Source organism: Salmo salar, chromosome ssa02 (assembly GCF_905237065.1).
Source record: "Salmo salar chromosome ssa02, Ssal_v3.1, whole genome shotgun sequence".
Taxonomy (NCBI): domain Eukaryota; kingdom Metazoa; phylum Chordata; class Actinopteri; order Salmoniformes; family Salmonidae; genus Salmo; species Salmo salar.
This window is the reverse complement of record NC_059443.1, coordinates 5103540-5121558: the sequence shown is the minus strand read 5'-3', so window position 1 is coordinate 5121558 and position 18019 is coordinate 5103540. Positions and strand designations below refer to the sequence as shown.

The 18019-nt window shown below is 53.4% G+C and overlaps 1 protein-coding gene across 1 annotated transcript in view; it reads left to right on the top strand.

The window, feature by feature from the left end:
• LOC106595460 (sister chromatid cohesion protein DCC1-like) overlaps nucleotides 1-18019 on the top strand; it is a 34494-nt gene that overhangs the window by 3558 nt on the left and 12917 nt on the right. Inside the window, exons 3-5 of the mRNA XM_045696679.1 lie at nucleotides 1873-2007; nucleotides 3434-3524; nucleotides 3711-3849. Of these exons, the coding sequence (XP_045552635.1) occupies nucleotides 1873-2007; nucleotides 3434-3524; nucleotides 3711-3849 (365 nt within the window). The remainder of the gene's footprint in view (nucleotides 1-1872; nucleotides 2008-3433; nucleotides 3525-3710; nucleotides 3850-18019) is intronic.

Here is an 18019-nt window from a genome sequence, read left to right as displayed (position 1 = left end):
AATCCACTCTCACATAGGTATGTGGTTGCAAATGGCATCAGTGTCTTAACAGCGCGATTTGTCAAGGCAGGATACTCTGAGTGCAGCCCAATCCAGAAATCTGGCAGTGGCTTCCAATTAAATACAATTTATTCACAGAACCGCTTGTTGCAATTTCTATGAGGCTCTCTTGTTCAGATATCGGTAAGTGGACTGGAGGCAGGGCATGAAAGGGATAATGAATCCAGTTGTTTGTGTCGTCCGTTTCAGGAAAGTACCTGTGTAATTGCGCAGCCAGCTCGCACATTTGACATTGTCCGTAAACTTGAGTTAATTTGCACACAAAAAAATCATACAATGATGGAAAGACCTGTGTGTTGTCCTTGTTCCAACTTCTTAATCATAGCCTCAATTTTGTCCCGCACATTGAATATAGTTGCGGAGAGTCCCTGTAATCCTACATTCAGATCATTCAGGTGAGGAAAAAACATCACCAGTCGTGTGAGAAACTCGTCATCATGCAAGCGGTCAGACAAGTGAACATTTTGGTCAGTAAAGAACTTTAAGCTCGTCTCTCAAATCAAAGAAACGTGTCAATACTTTGCCCCTTGATAACCAGTGCAGTCTGTATGTTGTAAAAGTGTTACATGGTCGCTGCCCATATCATTGCATAATGCAGAAAATACACAAGAGTTCAGGGGCCTTGCTTTAACAAAGTTAACCATTTTCACTGCAGTGTCCAAAACGTCTTTCAAGCTGTCAGGCATTCCCTTGGCAGCAAGAGCCTCTTGGTGGATGCTGCAGTGTACCCATGTGGTGTCAGGAGCAACTGCTTGCACACACGTTACCACTCCACTATGTCTCCCTGTCATGGCTTTTGTACCATCAGTACAGATACCAACACATCTTGACCACCGAAGTCCATTTGATGTCACAAAGCTGTCCAGTACTTTAAAAATATCCTCTCCTGATGTCCTGGTTTCCAGTGGTTTGCAGAAGAGGATGTCTTCCTTAATTGACCCCCCATAAACGTAACAGACATATACCAGGAGCTGTGCCGGCCCGCCATGTCTGTTGACTCATCCAGCTGTAACGTATAGAATTCACTGGCTTGTATGAGAAGCAGTAATTGATTCAAAACATCTGCCATGTCACTGATTTTCTCATGAAACAGAGTTGTTTGATGAAGGCATTTTCTGTATAGTTATTGGGGCTTTTTCCCCAAGCATTGTCCCAGCCATATCCGCGGCAGCAGGAAGAATTAAGTCCTCCACAATAGTATGGGGCTTGCCTGTCCTAGCCACTCGGTAGCTCACCATATAAGACTCTTCTAGCCCCTTCATATTAATGGTATCTGTTGCTTTTATACATGTCTTACTACTCGAAAATCGTCTTTATTCTCACTCAAAAAACTCCCGTGGCTTATTTTTCAAATTGTCATGTTTCTAAATGTCTGCGCAAGAGTGACGGTTTTGCGCGAGAGAGTACCGGTTAATGTGATTGGAAGTTAATTATTTGACTAGGCTACCTGTGTTTGACATTGTGTTGTTATTTCGCTGAACACTAGATAGTTAGTTATATTTTAGCCAGTGAAACCAGGCTACTCGGGCGAGAAAAAAACCTCACCCAAATGTATAGCCCCGTTTAGAAAATATAAATGTACTGTTTGAAAATGTGAAGGATTTTTCTTTTATTTTGGCGTACCCCCCGACGGCATTGCGCGTTACCCCAGTTTGGGAATACCTGACCTACATCATTCAATGTTCTCAATACTGTACGACTTTCCCCAAATGTTACACACCAATAATGCTCTCCAGTACCTACAGAATGTTGTAGTGTGAAGTAATATGCTGAAATGTATACAGGACTAAGAAATGACCCTTTTCCTAACAGATTTGGGGCTTTTCTAACAGTTACTGGGAGTTGAGGAAACGTCATCCCAAACTAAAGAAGCTGAAGAAACTTCTGATGGAGAATCCGTACGAGGGCCCAGTTATCAGTGGGCAGGAGGACGTCACGGACGGGAAGGTACTTACTAACTGTATTAAATTATATGCCATTTTAGCAGACGCTTTTATCCAGAGAGACTTACAGTTAGTCCATTCATTTTAAGGTAAGACTGTCACATTCATAGTAAGTACAACTTTTTTCCTCGGTAAAGCAACTATCAGTAAAGTTGGTCCCGCTAAGAGAAGACATGTGACAGGCTAGAACACACTAGAACATCGCCTCTATTGTACAGTGACTAAATAAACCTATGGATTCTTGTTCATGTCAAAGTTCTCTGTTTTTAAAACCTTTCCTTTTGGCAGTACACTATGGGAGACCTGCTTGATAAAACCTTTCCTTTTGGCAGTACACTATGGGAGACCTGCTTGATAAAACCTTTCCTTTTGGCAGTACACTATGGGAGACCTGCTTGATAAAACCTTTCCTTTTGGCAGTACACTATGGGAGACCTGCTTGATAAAGCCTTTCCTTTTGGCAGTACACTATGGGAGACCTGCTTGATAAAACGTTTCCTTTTGGCAGTACACTATGGGAGACCTGCTTGATAAAACCTTTCCTTTTGGCAGTACACTATGGGAGACCTGCTTGATAAAGCCTTTCCTTTTGGCAGTACACTATGGGAGACCTGCTTGATAAAACGTTTCCTTTTGGCAGTACACTATGGGAGACCTGCTTGATAAAACCTTTCCTTTTGGCAGTACACTATGGGAGACCTGCTTGATAAAACCTTTCCTTTTGGCAGTACACTATGGGAGACCTGCTTGATAAAACCTTTCCTTTTGGCAGTACACTATGGGAGACCTGCTTGATAAAACCTTTCCTTTTGGCAGTACACTATGGGAGACCTGCTTGATAAAACCTTTCCTTTTGGCAGTACACTATGGGAGACCTGCTTGATAAAGCCTTTCCTTTTGGCAGTACACTATGGGAGACCTGCTTGATAAAACCTTTCCTTTTGGCAGTACACTATGGGAGACCTGCTTGATAAAGCCTTTCCTTTTGGCAGTACACTATGGGAGACCTGCTTGATAAAACCTTTCCTTTTGGCAGTACACTATGGGAGACCTGCTTGATAAAACCTTTCCTTTTGGCAGTACACTATGGGAGACCTGCTTGATAAAGCCTTTCCTTTTGGCAGTACACTATGGGAGACCTGCTTGATAAAACCTTTCCTTTTGGCAGTACACTATGGGAGACCTGCTTGATAAAACGTTTCCTTTTGGCAGTACACTAGGGGAGACCTGCTTGATAAAACCTTTCATTTTGGCAGTACACTATGGGAGACCTGCTTGATAAACCTTTCCTTTTGGCAGTACACTATGGGAGACCTGCTTGATAAAACCTTTCCTTTTGGCAGTACACTATGGGAGACCTGCTTGATAAAACCTTTCCTTTTGGCAGTACACTATGGGAGACCTGCTTGATAAAACGTTTATTTTGGCAGTACACTATGGGAGACCTGCTTGAAAGAATCCAAGCAAGTGTGGAGGAACTGGAGGCCCAACTACAGACTATTCATGCCTGTGAGGTCAACGGTAAGAATGATTCTCAAATCTTCCAAATGTTTATTTTCTCACACTTTCCATTTAGATGTGTGATCTACTGTATGTGGTTTGTGTCTATTTAGGAAATAACATGCTGGCCTTGGTGTATCCACATGTATGAGGATGTGTTTGTTTGTCCTGTGCTATTTTCACATGTTCCCCTCTTGTGTATTCCAGGCTACTGGAGGCTGTTGGATTTTGACTATGAGATGAAGCTACTGGGTCACATCACTCAGCTGGTGGACTCTGAGTCCTGGTCCTTCAGTAAAGTCCCTCTTAGTGTCAGTCTGGAGGAGTTAGGACGTCTGGAGCCACAGTAGGTGCAGTTAGTCAACGTTATGGCTGTCCCATAGGGCGGCGCACAATTGGCCCAGTGTCGTCCGGGTTTGGCCGGTGTAGGCCGTCATTTTAAATAAGAATGTATTGTTAACTGACTTGCCTAGTTAAATAAAATGGTAGAGTGGAGAGTAGTTTGTTGTAATACTTAGCAGGTAGGTAGTCATCATGTTGTAATACTTAGCAAGTAGGTAGGTAGGTTGTCATCATGTTGTAATACTTAGCAGGTAGGTAGTCATCATGTTGTAATACTTAGCAGGTAGGTAGTCATCATGTTGTAATACTTAGCAAGTAGGTAGGTAGTCATCATGGTGTAATACTTAGCAAGTAGGTAGGTAGTCATCATGGTGTAATACTTAGCAAGTAGGTAGGTAGGTAGGTAGTCATGTTGTAATACTTAGCAGGTAGGTAGGTAGGTAGTCATCATGTTGTAATACTTAGCAGGTAGGTAGGTAGTCATCATGTTGTAATACTTAGCAGGTAGGTAGGTAGGTAGTCATCATGTTGTAATACTTAGCAGGTAGGTAGGTAGGTAGTCATCATGTTGTAATACTTAGCAGGTAGGTAGGTAGGTAGTCATCATGTTGTAATACTTAGCAGGTAGGTAGGTAGGTTGTCGTCATGTTGTAATACTTAGCAAGTAGGTAGGTAGTCATCATGTTGTAATACTTAGCAAGTAGGTAGGTAGTCATCATGGTGTAATACTTAGCAAGTAGGTAGGTAGTCATCATGGTGTAATACTTAGCAAGTAGGTAGGTAGTCATCATGGTGTAATACTTAGCAAGTAGGTAGGTAGTCATCATGGTGTAATACTTAGCAGGTAGGTAGGTAGTCATCATGGTGTAATACTTAGCAAGTAGGTAGGTAGTCATCATGGTGTAATACTTAGCAGTTAGGTAGGTAGGTAGGTAGTCATGTTGTAATACTTAGCAGGTAGGTAGGTAGGTAGTCATCATGTTGTAATACTTAGCAGGTAGGTAGGTAGGTAGTCATCATGTTGTAATACTTAGCAGGTAGGTAGGTAGTCATCATGTTGTAATACTTAGCAGGTAGGTAGGTGGTAGTCATCATGTTGTAATACTTAGCAGGTAGGTAGGTAGGTAGTCATCATGTTGTAATCCTTAGCAGGTAGGTAGGTAGGTAGTCATCATGTTGTAATTCTTAGCAGGTAGGTAGGTAGGTAGTCATCATGTTGTAATACTTAGCAGGTAGGTAGGTAGGTAGTCATCATGTTGTAATACTAGCAGGTAGGTAGGTAGGTAGTCACCATGTTGTAATACTTAGCAGGTAGGTAGGTAGGTAGTCATCATGTTGTAATACTTAGCAGGTAGGTAGGTAGTCATCATGTTGTAATACTTAGCAGGTAGGTAGGTAGTCATCATGTTGTAATACTTAGCAGGTAGGTAGGTGGTCATCATGTTGTAATACTTAGCAGGTAGGTAGGTGGTCATCATGTTGTAATACTTAGCAGGTAGGTAGGTAGTCATCATGTTGTAATACTTAGCAGGTAGGTAGGTAGTCATCATGTTGTAATACTTAGCAGGTAGGGGTAGGTAGTCATCATGTTGTAATACTTAGCAGGTAGGTAGGTAGTCATCATGTTGTAATACTTAGCAGGTAGGTGAGTCATCATGTTGTAATACTTAGCAGGTGGAGGTAGGTAGTCATCATGTTGTAATACTTAGCAGGTGGCAGGTAGTCATCATGTTGTAATACTTAGCGGGTAGGTAGGTAGTCATCATGTTGTAATACTTAGCAGGTAGGTAGGTAGTCATCATGTTGTAATACTTAGCAGGTAGGTAGGTAGTCATCATGGTGTAATACTTAGTAGGTAGGTAGGTAGTCATCACGTTGTAATACTTAGCAGGTAGGTAGGTAGTCATCATGTTGTAATACTTAGCAAGTAGGTAGGTAGTCATCATGTTGTAATACTTAGCAGGTAGATAGGTAGTCATCATGTTGTAATACTTAGCAGGTAGATAGGTAGTCATCATGTTGTAATACCTAGCAGGTAGGTAGGTAGGTAGTCATCATGGTGTAATACTTAGCAGGTAGGTAGGTAGGTAGTCATCATGTTGTAATACTTAGCAGGTAGGTAGGTAGGTAGTCATCATGTTGTAATACTTAGCAGGTAGGTAGGTAGGTAGTCATCATGTTGTAATACTTAGCAGGTAGGTAGGTAGGTAGTCATCATGTTGTAATACTTAGCAGGTAGGTAGGTAGGTAGTCATCATGTTGTAATACTTAGCAGGTAGGTAGGTAGGTAGTCATCATGTTGTAATACTTAGCAGGTAGGTAGGTAGGTAGTCATCATGTTGTAATACTTAGCAGGTAGGTAGGTAGGTAGTCATCATGTTGTAATACTTAGCAGGTAGGTAGGTAGTCATCATGTTGTAATACTTAGCAGGTAGGTAGGTAGTCATCATGTTGTAATACTTAGCAGGTAGGTAGGTAGTCATCGTGTTGTAATACTTAGCAGGTAGGTAGTCGGTAAGTTAGCAGGCAGGTAGTCATCATGTTGTAATACTTAGCAGGTAGGTAGGTAGTCATCATGTTGTAATACCTAGCAGGTAGGTGGAGGTAGTCATCATGTTGTAATACTTAGCAGGTAGGTAGGTGTCATCATGTTGTAATACTTAGCAGGTAGGTAGGTAGGTAGTCATCATGTTGTAATACTTAGCAGGTAGGTGGGTAGGGCATCATGTTGTAATACTTAGCAGGTAGGTAGGTAGGAGTCATCATGTTGTAATACTTAGCAGGTAGGTGGGTAGTCATCATGTTGTAATACTTAGCAGGTAGGTAGGTAGGTAGTCATCATGTTGTAATACTTAGCAGGTAGGTAGGTAGTCATCATGTTGTAATACTTAGCAGGTAGGTAGGTGGTCATCACGTTGTAATACTTAGCAGGTAGGCAGGCAGTCACCGTGTTGTAATACTTAGCAGGTAGGTAGGTAGTCATCATGTTGTAATACTTAGCAGGTAGGTAGGTAGTCATCATGTTGTAACACTTTAGCAGGTAGGTAGGAGGAGGTCATCATGTTGTAATACTTAGCAGGTAGGTAGGTAGTCATCATGGTGTAATACTTAGCAGGTAGGTAGGTAGGTGGCATCATGTTGTAATACTTAGCAGGTAGGTGAGGTAGTCATCATGTTGTAATACTTAGCAGGTAGGTAGGCGGAGTCACCATGTTGTAATACCTAGCAGGTAGGTAGGAGGTAGTCATCATGTTGTGAATACTTAGCAGGTAGGTAGGTAGTCATCATGTTGTAATACTTAGCAGGTAGGTAGGCAGTCATCATGTTGTAATACTTAGCAGGTAGGTAGGTAGGTAGTCACCATGTTGTAATACTTAGCAGGTAGGCAGGCAGGTAGTCATCATGTTGTAATACCTAGCAGGTAGGTAGGTAGGTAGTCACCATGTTGTAATACTTAGCAGGTAGGTAGGTAGTCAACATGTTGTAATACCTAGCAGGTAGGTAGGCGAGTCATCATGTTGTAATACTTAGCAGGCAGGTAGGTAGTCATCATGTTGTAATACTTGCAGGCAGGTAGGCAGGCAGTCATCATGTTGTAATACTCTAGCAGGTAGGTAGGTAGTCATCATGTTGTAACACTTAGCAGGTAGGTAGGTAGTCACCGTGTTGTAATACTTAGCGTAGGTAGGTAGGTAGTCATCATGTTGTAATACTTAGCAGGCAGGTAGGTGAGTCATCATGTTGTAATACTTAGCAGGTAGGTAGGTAGGTAGTCATCATGTTGTAATACTTAGCAGGTAGGTAGGCAGGTGTCATCATGTTGTAATACCTAGCAGGTAGGTAGGGGGTCATCATGTTGTAATACTTAGCAGGTAGGTAGGCAGGTCACCATGTTGTAATACTTAGCAGGCAGGTAGGCAGGAGTCATCATGTTGTAATACCAGCAGGTAGGCAGGCAGGTAGTCATCATGTTGTAATACCTTAGCAGGCGGCAGGAGAGTCATCATGTCGTAACATTAGCAGGTAGGCAGGTAGGACATCGCGTTGTAATACTTAGCAGGTAGGTAGGCAGTCACCATGTTGTAATACTAGCAGGCAGGTGAGCAGGTGAGTCATCATGTTGTAATACCTAGCAGGTAGGTAGGCAGGCAGTCATCAGGTTGTAATACCTAGCAGGCAGGTAGGTAGGCAGTCATCGTGTTGTAATACCTAGCAGGCAGGTAGGTAGTCATCATGTTGTAACACCTAGCAGGTAGGTAGGTAGGTCATCACGTTGTAATACTTAGCAGGCAGGTAGGCAGTCATCATGTTGTAATACTTAGCAGGTAGGTAGGCAGTCATCACGTTGTAATACTTAGCAGGTAGGCAGGTAGTCACCATGTTGTAATACCTTAGCAGGTAGGCAGGCAGTCATCATGTTGTAATACCCAGCAGGTAGGCAGGTAGGCAGTCACCACGTTGTAACACCTAGCAGGCAGGCAGGTAGGCAGTCATCATGGTGTAATACCTAGCAGGTAGGCAGGTGGCAGCCATCATGCTGTAATACCCTAGCAGGTAGGTAGGCAGGACATCATGTTGTAATACTTAGCAGGTAGGCAGGCAGTCACCATGTTGTAACACTTAGCAGGTAGGCAGGTAGGCAGTCACCACGTTGTAATACCCAGCAGGTAGGAGGCAGCATCACGTTGTAACACTCAGCAGGTAGGTAGGCAGGCACATGTTGTAACACTTAGCAGGTAGGTAGGCGAGGGTCATCATGTTGTAACACCCAGCAGGTAGGTAGGTAGTCATCGTGGTGTAATACTAGCAGGTAGGTAGGCAGTCACCATGTTGTAACACCTAGCAGGTAGGTAGGTAGTCATCATGCCTGTAATATCCAGCAGGCAGGTAGGTAGTCACCATGTTGTAACACTTAGCAGGCAGGTAGGCAGTCACCGTGGTGTAATACCGAGCAGGCAGGTAGGTAGTCATCACGGGTGTAATACTAGCAGGCAGGCAGGCAGTCACCACGGTGTAATACTTAGCAGGTAGGTAGGTAGGCACCAGTTGTAACACCTAGCAGGTAGGTAGGTAGTCACCATGTTGTAATACTTAGCAGGTAGGCAGGCAGTCACCATGTTGTAACACCTAGCAGGTAGGTAGGCAGTCATCACGTTGTAACACTTCAGCAGGTAGGTAGGTAGGCAGTCACCACGCTGTAATACCCCAGCAGGTAGGTAGGCAGCCATCACGCTGTAACACTTAGCAGGTAGGTAGGTAGGAGACATCACGCTGTAATACTAGCAGGTAGGTAGGTAGTCATCACGTTGTAACACCTAGCAGGTAGGTAGCAGGCAGTCACCATGTTGTAATACCTAGCAGGTAGGTAGGCAGGCAGCATCACGCTGCAACACCTAGCAGGTAGGTAGGTAGGTAGCCACTCATGGTGTAACACGTAGCAGGCAGGCAGGTAGGTAGTCACCATGTTGTAACACCTAGCAGGTAGGCAGGCAGGCAGGCATCGCTGTAATACCTAGCAGGCAGGCAGGCAGGCAGCCACCATGTCGTAACACCTAGCAGGTAGGCAGGAGTCACCAGCGCTGTAACACCCAGCAGGCAGGCAGGCAGGTAGTCACCATGTTGTAACACCCAGCAGGCAGGCAGGTATCACCACGCCTGTAACACCCAGCAGGTAGGCAGGCAGGTAGCCACCATGCTGTAATACCCAGCAGGCAGGTAGGCAGGCAGTCACCATGTTGTAACACTCAGCAGGCAGGCAGGCAGGCGCACCGCGCTGTAACACAGCAGGCAGGCAGGCAGCCACCACGTTGTAACACCTAGCAGGTAGGTAGGCAGCAGTCACCACGTTGTAATACCCAGGCAGGCAGGTAGGAGACACCACGCTGTAACACTTAGCAGGTAGGCAGGCAGGTCACCGCGTTGTAACACCCAGCAGGCAGGTAGGCAGTCACCGCGCTGTAACACCGAGCAGGTAGGTAGGTAGTCACCGCGCTGCAATACGCAGGCAGGTAGGCAGTCACCAGCTGTAACACCTAGCAGGTAGGTAGGTGGTCACCACGGTGTAACACCCAGCAGGTAGGCAGGCAGGCAGTCACCATGCTGCAATACCTAGGGTAGGCAGGTAGGCAGTCACCAGCTGTAATACCCAGCAGGTAGGTAGGCAGTCACGTGTAATACCGAGCAGGCAGGTAGGTGAGACACCACGGTGTAACACCCTAGCAGGCAGGCAGGCAGTCACCATGGTGTAACACCCAGCAGGCAGGTAGGCAGCACATCATGCTGTAACACCCAGCAGGCAGGAGGCAGAACACCATGCTGCAACACCCAGCAGGCAGGCAGGCAGGCAGCCACCAGCTGTAACACCCCAGCAGGCAGGCAGGCAGACACCACGTCGTAACACCCAGCAGGCAGGCAGGCAGGCAGCCACCAGCTGTAACACCTAGCGGAGGCAGGCAGGCAGCACCGCGTGCAACACCCAGCAGGCAGGCAGGCAGACACCATGCGGTAACACCTAGCAGGCAGGCAGGCAGGAATCACCAGCTGCAACACCCAGCAGGCAGGCAGGCAGGACACCGCGCTGCAACACCCAGCAGGCAGGCAGGCAGACACCGCGCGCAACACCCAGCAGGCAGGCAGGAGACACCATGTGTAACACCGAGCAGGCAGGCAGGCAGCCACCAGGTGCAACACCCAGCAGGCAGGCAGGCAGGCACCCAGGTGTAACACCTAGCAGGCAGGCAGGCAGAACACCACGCCGCAACACCGCAGGCAGGTAGGCAGCCACCACGCTGTAACACCCAGCAGGCAGGCAGGCAGACACCATGCTGTAACACCTAGCAGGCAGGCAGGCAGACACCACGCTGCAACACTTAGCAGGCAGGCAGGCAGGCAGTCACCATGCTGTAACACCCAGCAGGCAGGCAGGCAGCACGTTGCAACACCCAGCAGGCAGGCAGGCAGACACCACGTTGTAACACCTAGCAGGCAGGCAGGCAGCACCACGGTGCAACACCTAGCAGGCAGGCAGGCAGGCAGCCACCATGCTGTAACACCTAGCAGGCAGGCAGGCAGACACCGCGTTGTAACACCCTAGCAGGCAGGCAGGCAGACACCGTGTCGTAACACCTAGCAGGCAGGCAGGCAGGCAGACACCATGGTTGTAACACCCAGCAGGCAGGCAGGCAGCCACCATGCGTGTAACACCCAGCAGGCAGGCAGGCAGCACACCAGCTGCAACACTTAGAGGCAGGCAGGTAGTCACCACGCTGTAACACCTAGCAGGCAGGCAGGCAGTCACCACGCTGCAACACCCAGCAGGCAGGCAGGCAGTCACCACGCTGCAACACCCAGCAGGCAGGCAGGCAGACACCGCTGCAACACCCAGCAGGCAGGCAGGCAGACACCAGGTGTAACACCTAGCAGGTAGGCAGGCAGGCAGCCACCATGCTGCAACACCGAGCAGGCAGGCAGGCAGGCAGCCACCACGCCGTAACACCCCAGCAGGCAGGCAGGCAGGCCACCGTGCAACACCGAGCAGGCAGGCAGGCAGCCACCAGCCGTAACACCCAGCAGGCAGGCAGGCAGACACCACGCTGTAACACCTAGCAGGCAGGAGGCAGCACCAGGCTGCAACACCGAGCAGGCAGGCAGGCAGACACCAGCTGTAACACCTAGCAGGTAGGCAGGCAGTCACCATGCTGCAACACCCAGCAGGCAGGCAGGCAGGCAGTCACCATGTTGTAACACCCTAGCAGGCAGGCAGGCAGCCACCACGCTGCAACACCCAGCGGAGGCAGGCAGGCAGTCACACGCTGCAACACAGCAGGCAGGCAGGCAGGAATCACCGCGTTGTAACACCCAGCAGGCAGGCAGGCAGGCAAACACCAGCTGCAACACCCAGCAGGCAGGCAGGCAGGCAGTCACCAGCTGTAACACCTAGCAGGCAGGCAGGTAGGCAGACACCACGTGTAACACCAGCAGGCAGGCAGGCAGGCAGCCACCAGGCAACACCAGAGGCAGGCAGGCAGGCAGTCACCAGCGCAACACCCAGCAGGCAGGCAGGCAGCACACCATGCTGCAACACCAGCAGGTAGGCAGGCAGCACCCGCTGTAACACCCAGCAGGCAGGCAGGCAGGACACCACGTGCAACACCTAGAGGCAGGCAGGGCAGTCACCATGCTGCAACACCTAGCAGGCAGGCAGGCAGACACCAGCGTGCAACACCTAGCAGGTAGGCAGGCAGACACCACGCTGTAACACCTAGCAGGCAGGCAGGTAGGCAGACATCATGTTGTAACACCTAGCAGGCAGGAGGCAGACACCGCTGCAACACCCAGCAGGCAGGCAGGCAGGCAGCCACCACGTGCAACACCCAGCAGGCAGGCAGGCAGGCACCCACCAGCTGTAACACCTAGCAGGCAGGCAGGCAGTCACCACGCAGTAACACCCAGCAGGCAGGCAGGCAGGCAGCCACCAGCTGCAACACCTAGCAGGAGGCAGGCAGGCAGTCACCCGCCGCAACACCTAGCAGGCAGGCAGGCAGCACACCATGCTGCAACACCCTAGCAGGCAGGCAGGCAGACACCAAGTAACACCCAGCAGGCAGGCAGGCAGGCAGCCACCAGCTGTAACACCTAGCAGGCAGGCAGGCAGGCAACACCCGCTGCAACACCCAGCAGGAGGCAGGCAGGCAGCACCATGCTGTAACACCAGCAGGCAGGCAGGCAGGCAGCACACGTGCAACACCTAGCAGGTAGGCAGGCAGACACCATGGGTAACACCCAGCAGGCAGGCAGGCAGACACCGCTGTAACACCTAGCAGGCAGGTAGGCAGGCAGACACCCGTTGTAACACCCAGCAGGCAGGCAGGCAGGCAGCCACCAGCTGTAACACCAGCAGGCAGGCAGGCAGGCAGCCCACCGGTTGTAACACCTAGCAGGCAGGCAGGCAGGCAGACACCAGCTGTAACACTAGCAGGCAGGCAGGCAGGCAGCCACCAGTTGCAACACCAGCAGGCAGGCAGGCAGGCAGTCACCATGCTGCAACACCCAGCAGGCAGGCAGGAGGCAGCACCACGCTGTAACACCTAGCAGGCAGGCAGGCAGCCATCACGCTGCAACACCCAGCGGAGGCAGGCAGGCAGACACCTGTAACACCCAGCAGGCAGGCAGGCAGGCACCCGGCGCAACACAGCAGGCAGGCAGGCAGGCAGACACCAGCTTGTAACACCAGCAGGTAGGCAGGCAGGCAGTCACCATGCTGCAACACCTAGCAGGCAGGCAGGCAGTCACCACGCTGTAACACCTAGCAGGCAGGCAGGCAGGCAGCCACCATGCTGTAACACTTAGCAGGCAGGCAGGCAGACACCAGCCGTAACACCTAGCAGGCAGGCAGGCAGGCACACCAGTTGTAACACCCAGCAGGCAGGCAGGCAGGCTCACCAGTGCAACACCCAGCAGGCAGGCAGGCAGGCAGCACCACGCTGCAACACCCAGCAGGCAGGCAGGCAGACACCAGCTGTAACACTCTAGCAGGCAGGCAGGCAGGCAGACACCATGCTGCAACACCCAGCAGGCAGGCAGGCAGCCACCATGCTGCAACACCCAGCAGGCAGGCAGGCAAGACACCACGTTGCAACACCCAGCAGGCAGGCAGGCAGGCAGCCACCAGGCGCAACACCTAGCAGGAGGCAGGCAGGACACCAGCTGTAACACCTAGCAGGCAGGCAGGCAGACACCACGCTGTAACACTCTAGCAGGCAGGCAGGCAGCCACCATGCTGTAACACCCAGCAGGCAGGCAGGCAGGCAGCCACCATGTTGTAACACCCTAGCAGGCAGGCAGGCAGTCACCGCGCTGCAACACCTAGCAGGTAGGCAGGCAGGACACCACGCCGCAACACCTAGCAGGCAGGCAGGCAGGCACACCACGTTGCAACACCCAGCAGGCAGGCAGGCAGACACCAGGCTGTAACACCAGCAGGCAGGCAGGCAGGCAGCCACCAGCTGCAACACAGAGGAGGCAGGCAGACACCACGCTGCAACACCCAGCAGGAGGTAGGCAGGCAGTCACCATGCTGCAACACCTAGCAGGCAGGCAGGCAGGCAGCACCGCGCTGCAACACCCAGCAGGCAGGCAGGCAGGCAGACACCACGGCGCAACACCCAGCAGGCAGGCAGGCAGACACCAGCTGTAACACCTAGCAGGCAGGCAGGCAGCACCAGCTGTAACACCTAGCAGGCAGGCAGGCAGCCACCATGTTGCAACACCCAGCAGGCAGGCAGGCAGTCACCACGCCGTAACACCCAGCAGGCAGGCAGGCAGGCAGACACCGCGTTGCAACACCCAGCAGGCAGGCAGGCAGACACCGTGCAACACCCAGCAGGCAGGCAGGCAGGAACACCAGCTGCAACACCCAGCAGGCAGGCAGGCAGGCAGTCACCACGCTGCAACACCCAGCAGGCAGGCAGGCAGGCAGACACCAGCGTAACACCTAGCAGGCAGGCAGGCAGGCAGCACCGTGTTGTAACACCTAGCAGGCAGGCAGGCAGTCACCACGCTGTAACACCCAAGCAGGCAGGCAGGCAGCCACCACGCTGCAACACCTAGCAGGCAGGCAGGCAGCACACCGGCGTGCAACACCAGCAGGCAGGCAGGCAGACACCACGCTGTAACACCTAGCAGGCAGGCAGGCAGACACCACGCCGCAACACCCAGCAGGCAGGCAGGCAGACACCAGCGTGCAACACCTAGCAGGCAGGCAGGCAGGCAGCCACCACGGCTGTAACACCCAGCAGGCAGGCAGGCAGGCAGTCACCGGTGCAACACCTAGCAGGCAGGCAGGCAGGCAGACACCATGCGCAACACCCAGCAGGCAGGCAGGCAGCCACCGCGCTGTAACACCCAGCAGGCAGGCAGGCAGACACCATGGCAACACTTAGCAGGCAGGCAGGCAGGCAGACACCAGCGCAACACCCAGCAGGCAGGCAGGCAGGCAGTCACCAGCTGCAACACCTAGCAGGCAGGCAGGCAGGCCACCACGTTGCAACACCTAGCAGGCAGGCAGGCAGGCAGACACCGCTGCAACACCCAGCAGGCAGGCAGGCAGGCAGCCACCAGCTGTAACACCTAGCAGGCAGGCAGGAGGCAGTCACCGGTGTAACACCCTAGCAGGCAGGCAGGCAGGCAGCACCATGCAACACCAGCAGGCAGGCAGGCAGGCAGGACACCAGGCCTGCAACACCAGCAGGCAGGCAGGCAGGCAGTCACCATGCTGTAACACCTAGCAGGCAGGCAGGCAGGACACCACGCTGTAACACCTAGCAGGCAGGCAGGCAGGCAGACACCAGTTGTAACACCCAGCAGGCAGGCAGGCAGGACACCACGCTGTAACACCCAGCAGGCAGGCAGGCAGGCAGTCACCATGCTGCAACACCCAGCAGGCAGGCAGGCAGACACCACGGCAACACCCAGCAGGCAGGCAGGCAGACACCACGTTGCAACACCCAGCAGGCAGGCAGGCAGTCACCATGCTGTAACACCTAGCAGGCAGGCAGGCAGCACACCATGTTGCAACACCTAGCAGGCAGGCAGGCAGGCAGACACCGGGCAACACCTAGCAGGCAGGCAGGCAGGCAGCCCACCATGCTGTAACACCCAGCAGGCAGGCAGGCAGGCAGCCACCGCGCTGCAACACCCCAGCAGGCAGGCAGGCAGACACCGCGTGCAACACCCAGCGGCAGGCAGGCAGGCAGCCACCATGGTGCAACACCTAGCAGGCAGGCAGGCAGTCACCAGCTGCAACACCTAGCAGGCAGGCAGGCAGGCAGTCCCGCTGTAACACCCAGCAGGCAGGCAGGCAGGCAGACACCATGCTGCAACACCCAGCAGGCAGGCAGGCAGGCAGTCACCGCGTTGCAACACCCAGCAGGCAGGCAGGCAGGCGTCACCATGCGTAACACCCAGCCAGGCAGGCAGGCAGCACCGCTGCAACACCCAGCAGGCAGGCAGGCAGGCAGCCACCAGCTGCAACACCCAGCAGGCAGGCAGGCAGACACCATGCTGTAACACCCAGCAGGCAGGCAGGCAGGCAGCCACCAGCTGTAACACCCAGCAGGCAGGCAGGCAGGCAGTCACCAGCTGCAACACCAGCAGGCAGGCAGGCAGGCAGTCACCAGCTGCAACACCCAGCAGGCAGGCAGGCAGGCAGCACCACGCTGCAACACCCAGCAGGCAGGCAGGCAGGCCACCAGCTGTAACACCTAGCAGGCAGGCAGGCAGACACCAGTGCAACACCCAGCAGGCAGGCAGGCAGTCACCATGCTGCAACACCCAGCAGGCAGGCAGGCAGGCAGCCACCAGTGTAACACCCAGCAGGCAGGCAGGCAGGCTCACCGCGCCGTAACACCCAGCAGGCAGGCAGGCAGACACACATGCTGCAACACTTAGCAGGCAGGCAGGCAGACACCACGCGTGCAACACCTAGCAGGCAGGCAGGCAGGCAGTCACCATGTGCAACACTCAGCAGGCAGGCAGGCAGACACCATGTTGTAACACCTAGCAGGCAGGCAGGCAGACACCACGCTGCAACACAGCAGGCAGGCAGGCAGGCAGACACCGCGCTGTAACACCCCAGCAGGCAGGCAGGCAGTCACCGCGCTGTAACACCTAGCAGGCAGGCGGCAGGCAGTCACCACGTGCAACACCGAGCAGGCAGGCAGGCAGACACCCGCTGCAACACCCAGCAGGCAGGCAGGCAGCAATCACCGCTGTAACACCTAGCAGGCAGGCAGGCAGACACCAGCTGCAACACCAGCAGGCAGGCAGGCAGCCACCACGTTGCAACACCCAGCAGGCAGGCAGGCAGGCAGTCACCAGCTGTAACACCCAGCAGGCAGGCAGGCAGGCAACACCGCGTAACACCAGCAGGCAGGCAGGCAGGCAGTCACCTGCTGCAACACCCAGCAGGCAGGCAGGCAGGTCACCAGCTGCAACACCTAGCAGGCAGGCAGGCAGGCTCACCACGCCGTAACACCCAGCAGGCAGGCAGGCAGGCAGCCACCGCGTGTAACACTAGCAGGCAGGCAGGCAGGCAACACCAGCTGTAACACTAGCAGGCAGGCAGGCAGGCAGTCACCACGCTGCAACACCCAGCAGGCAGGCAGGCAGGCAGCCACCGCGCGCAACACCCAGCAGGCAGGCAGGCAGGCAGTCACCCGTGTAACACTCAGCAGGTAGGCAGGCAGGCAGACACCGCGCTGCAACACCCAGCAGGCAGGCAGGCAGGCACCACCATGCTGTAACACCCCAGCAGGCAGGCAGGCAGGCACCGCGCGGCAACACCTAGCAGGCAGGCAGGCAGGCACACCAGGTGCAACACCCAGCAGGCAGGCAGGCAGGACACCGCGCCGCAACACCTAGCAGGCAGGCAGGCAGACACCAGCTGCAACACCGCAGGCAGGCAGGCAGGCAGCACCACGCCGCAACACCTAGCAGGCAGGCAGGCAGGCAGACACCGCGTTGTAACACCCAGCAGGCAGGCAGGCAGGCAGACACCGCGGTGTAACACCCAGCAGGCAGGCAGGCAGAACACCACGGTGCAACACCTAGCAGGCAGGCAGGCAGACACCAGCTGCAACACTAGCAGGCAGGCAGGCAGGCAGCACCGCGCTGCAACACCCAGCAGGCAGGCAGGCAGGCACACCAGCTGCAACACAGCAGGCAGGCAGGCAGGCAGTCACCGGTGCAACACCAGCAGGCAGGCAGGCAGACACCAGCTGTAACACCTAGCAGGCAGGCAGGCAGGAGTCACCAGTTGTAACACCCCAGCAGGCAGGCAGGCAGGCAGTCACCGCGTGTAACACTAGCGGCAGGCAGGCAGGCAGACACCGCGCTGTAACACTCAGCAGGCAGGCAGGCAGCCACCACGCCGTAACACCTAGCAGGCAGGCAGGCAGGCACCACCGCGAACACCCAGCAGGCAGGCAGGCAGGCAGTCACCAGCTGTAACACCTAGCAGGCAGGCAGGCAGGCAGACACCGCGCTGCAACACCCAGCAGGCAGGCAGGCAGGCAGCCACCATGCTGCAACACTTAGCAGGCAGGCAGGCAGGCAGACACCGTGCCGTAACACCCCAGCAGGCAGGCAGGCAGACACCAGCCGCAACACCCAGCAGG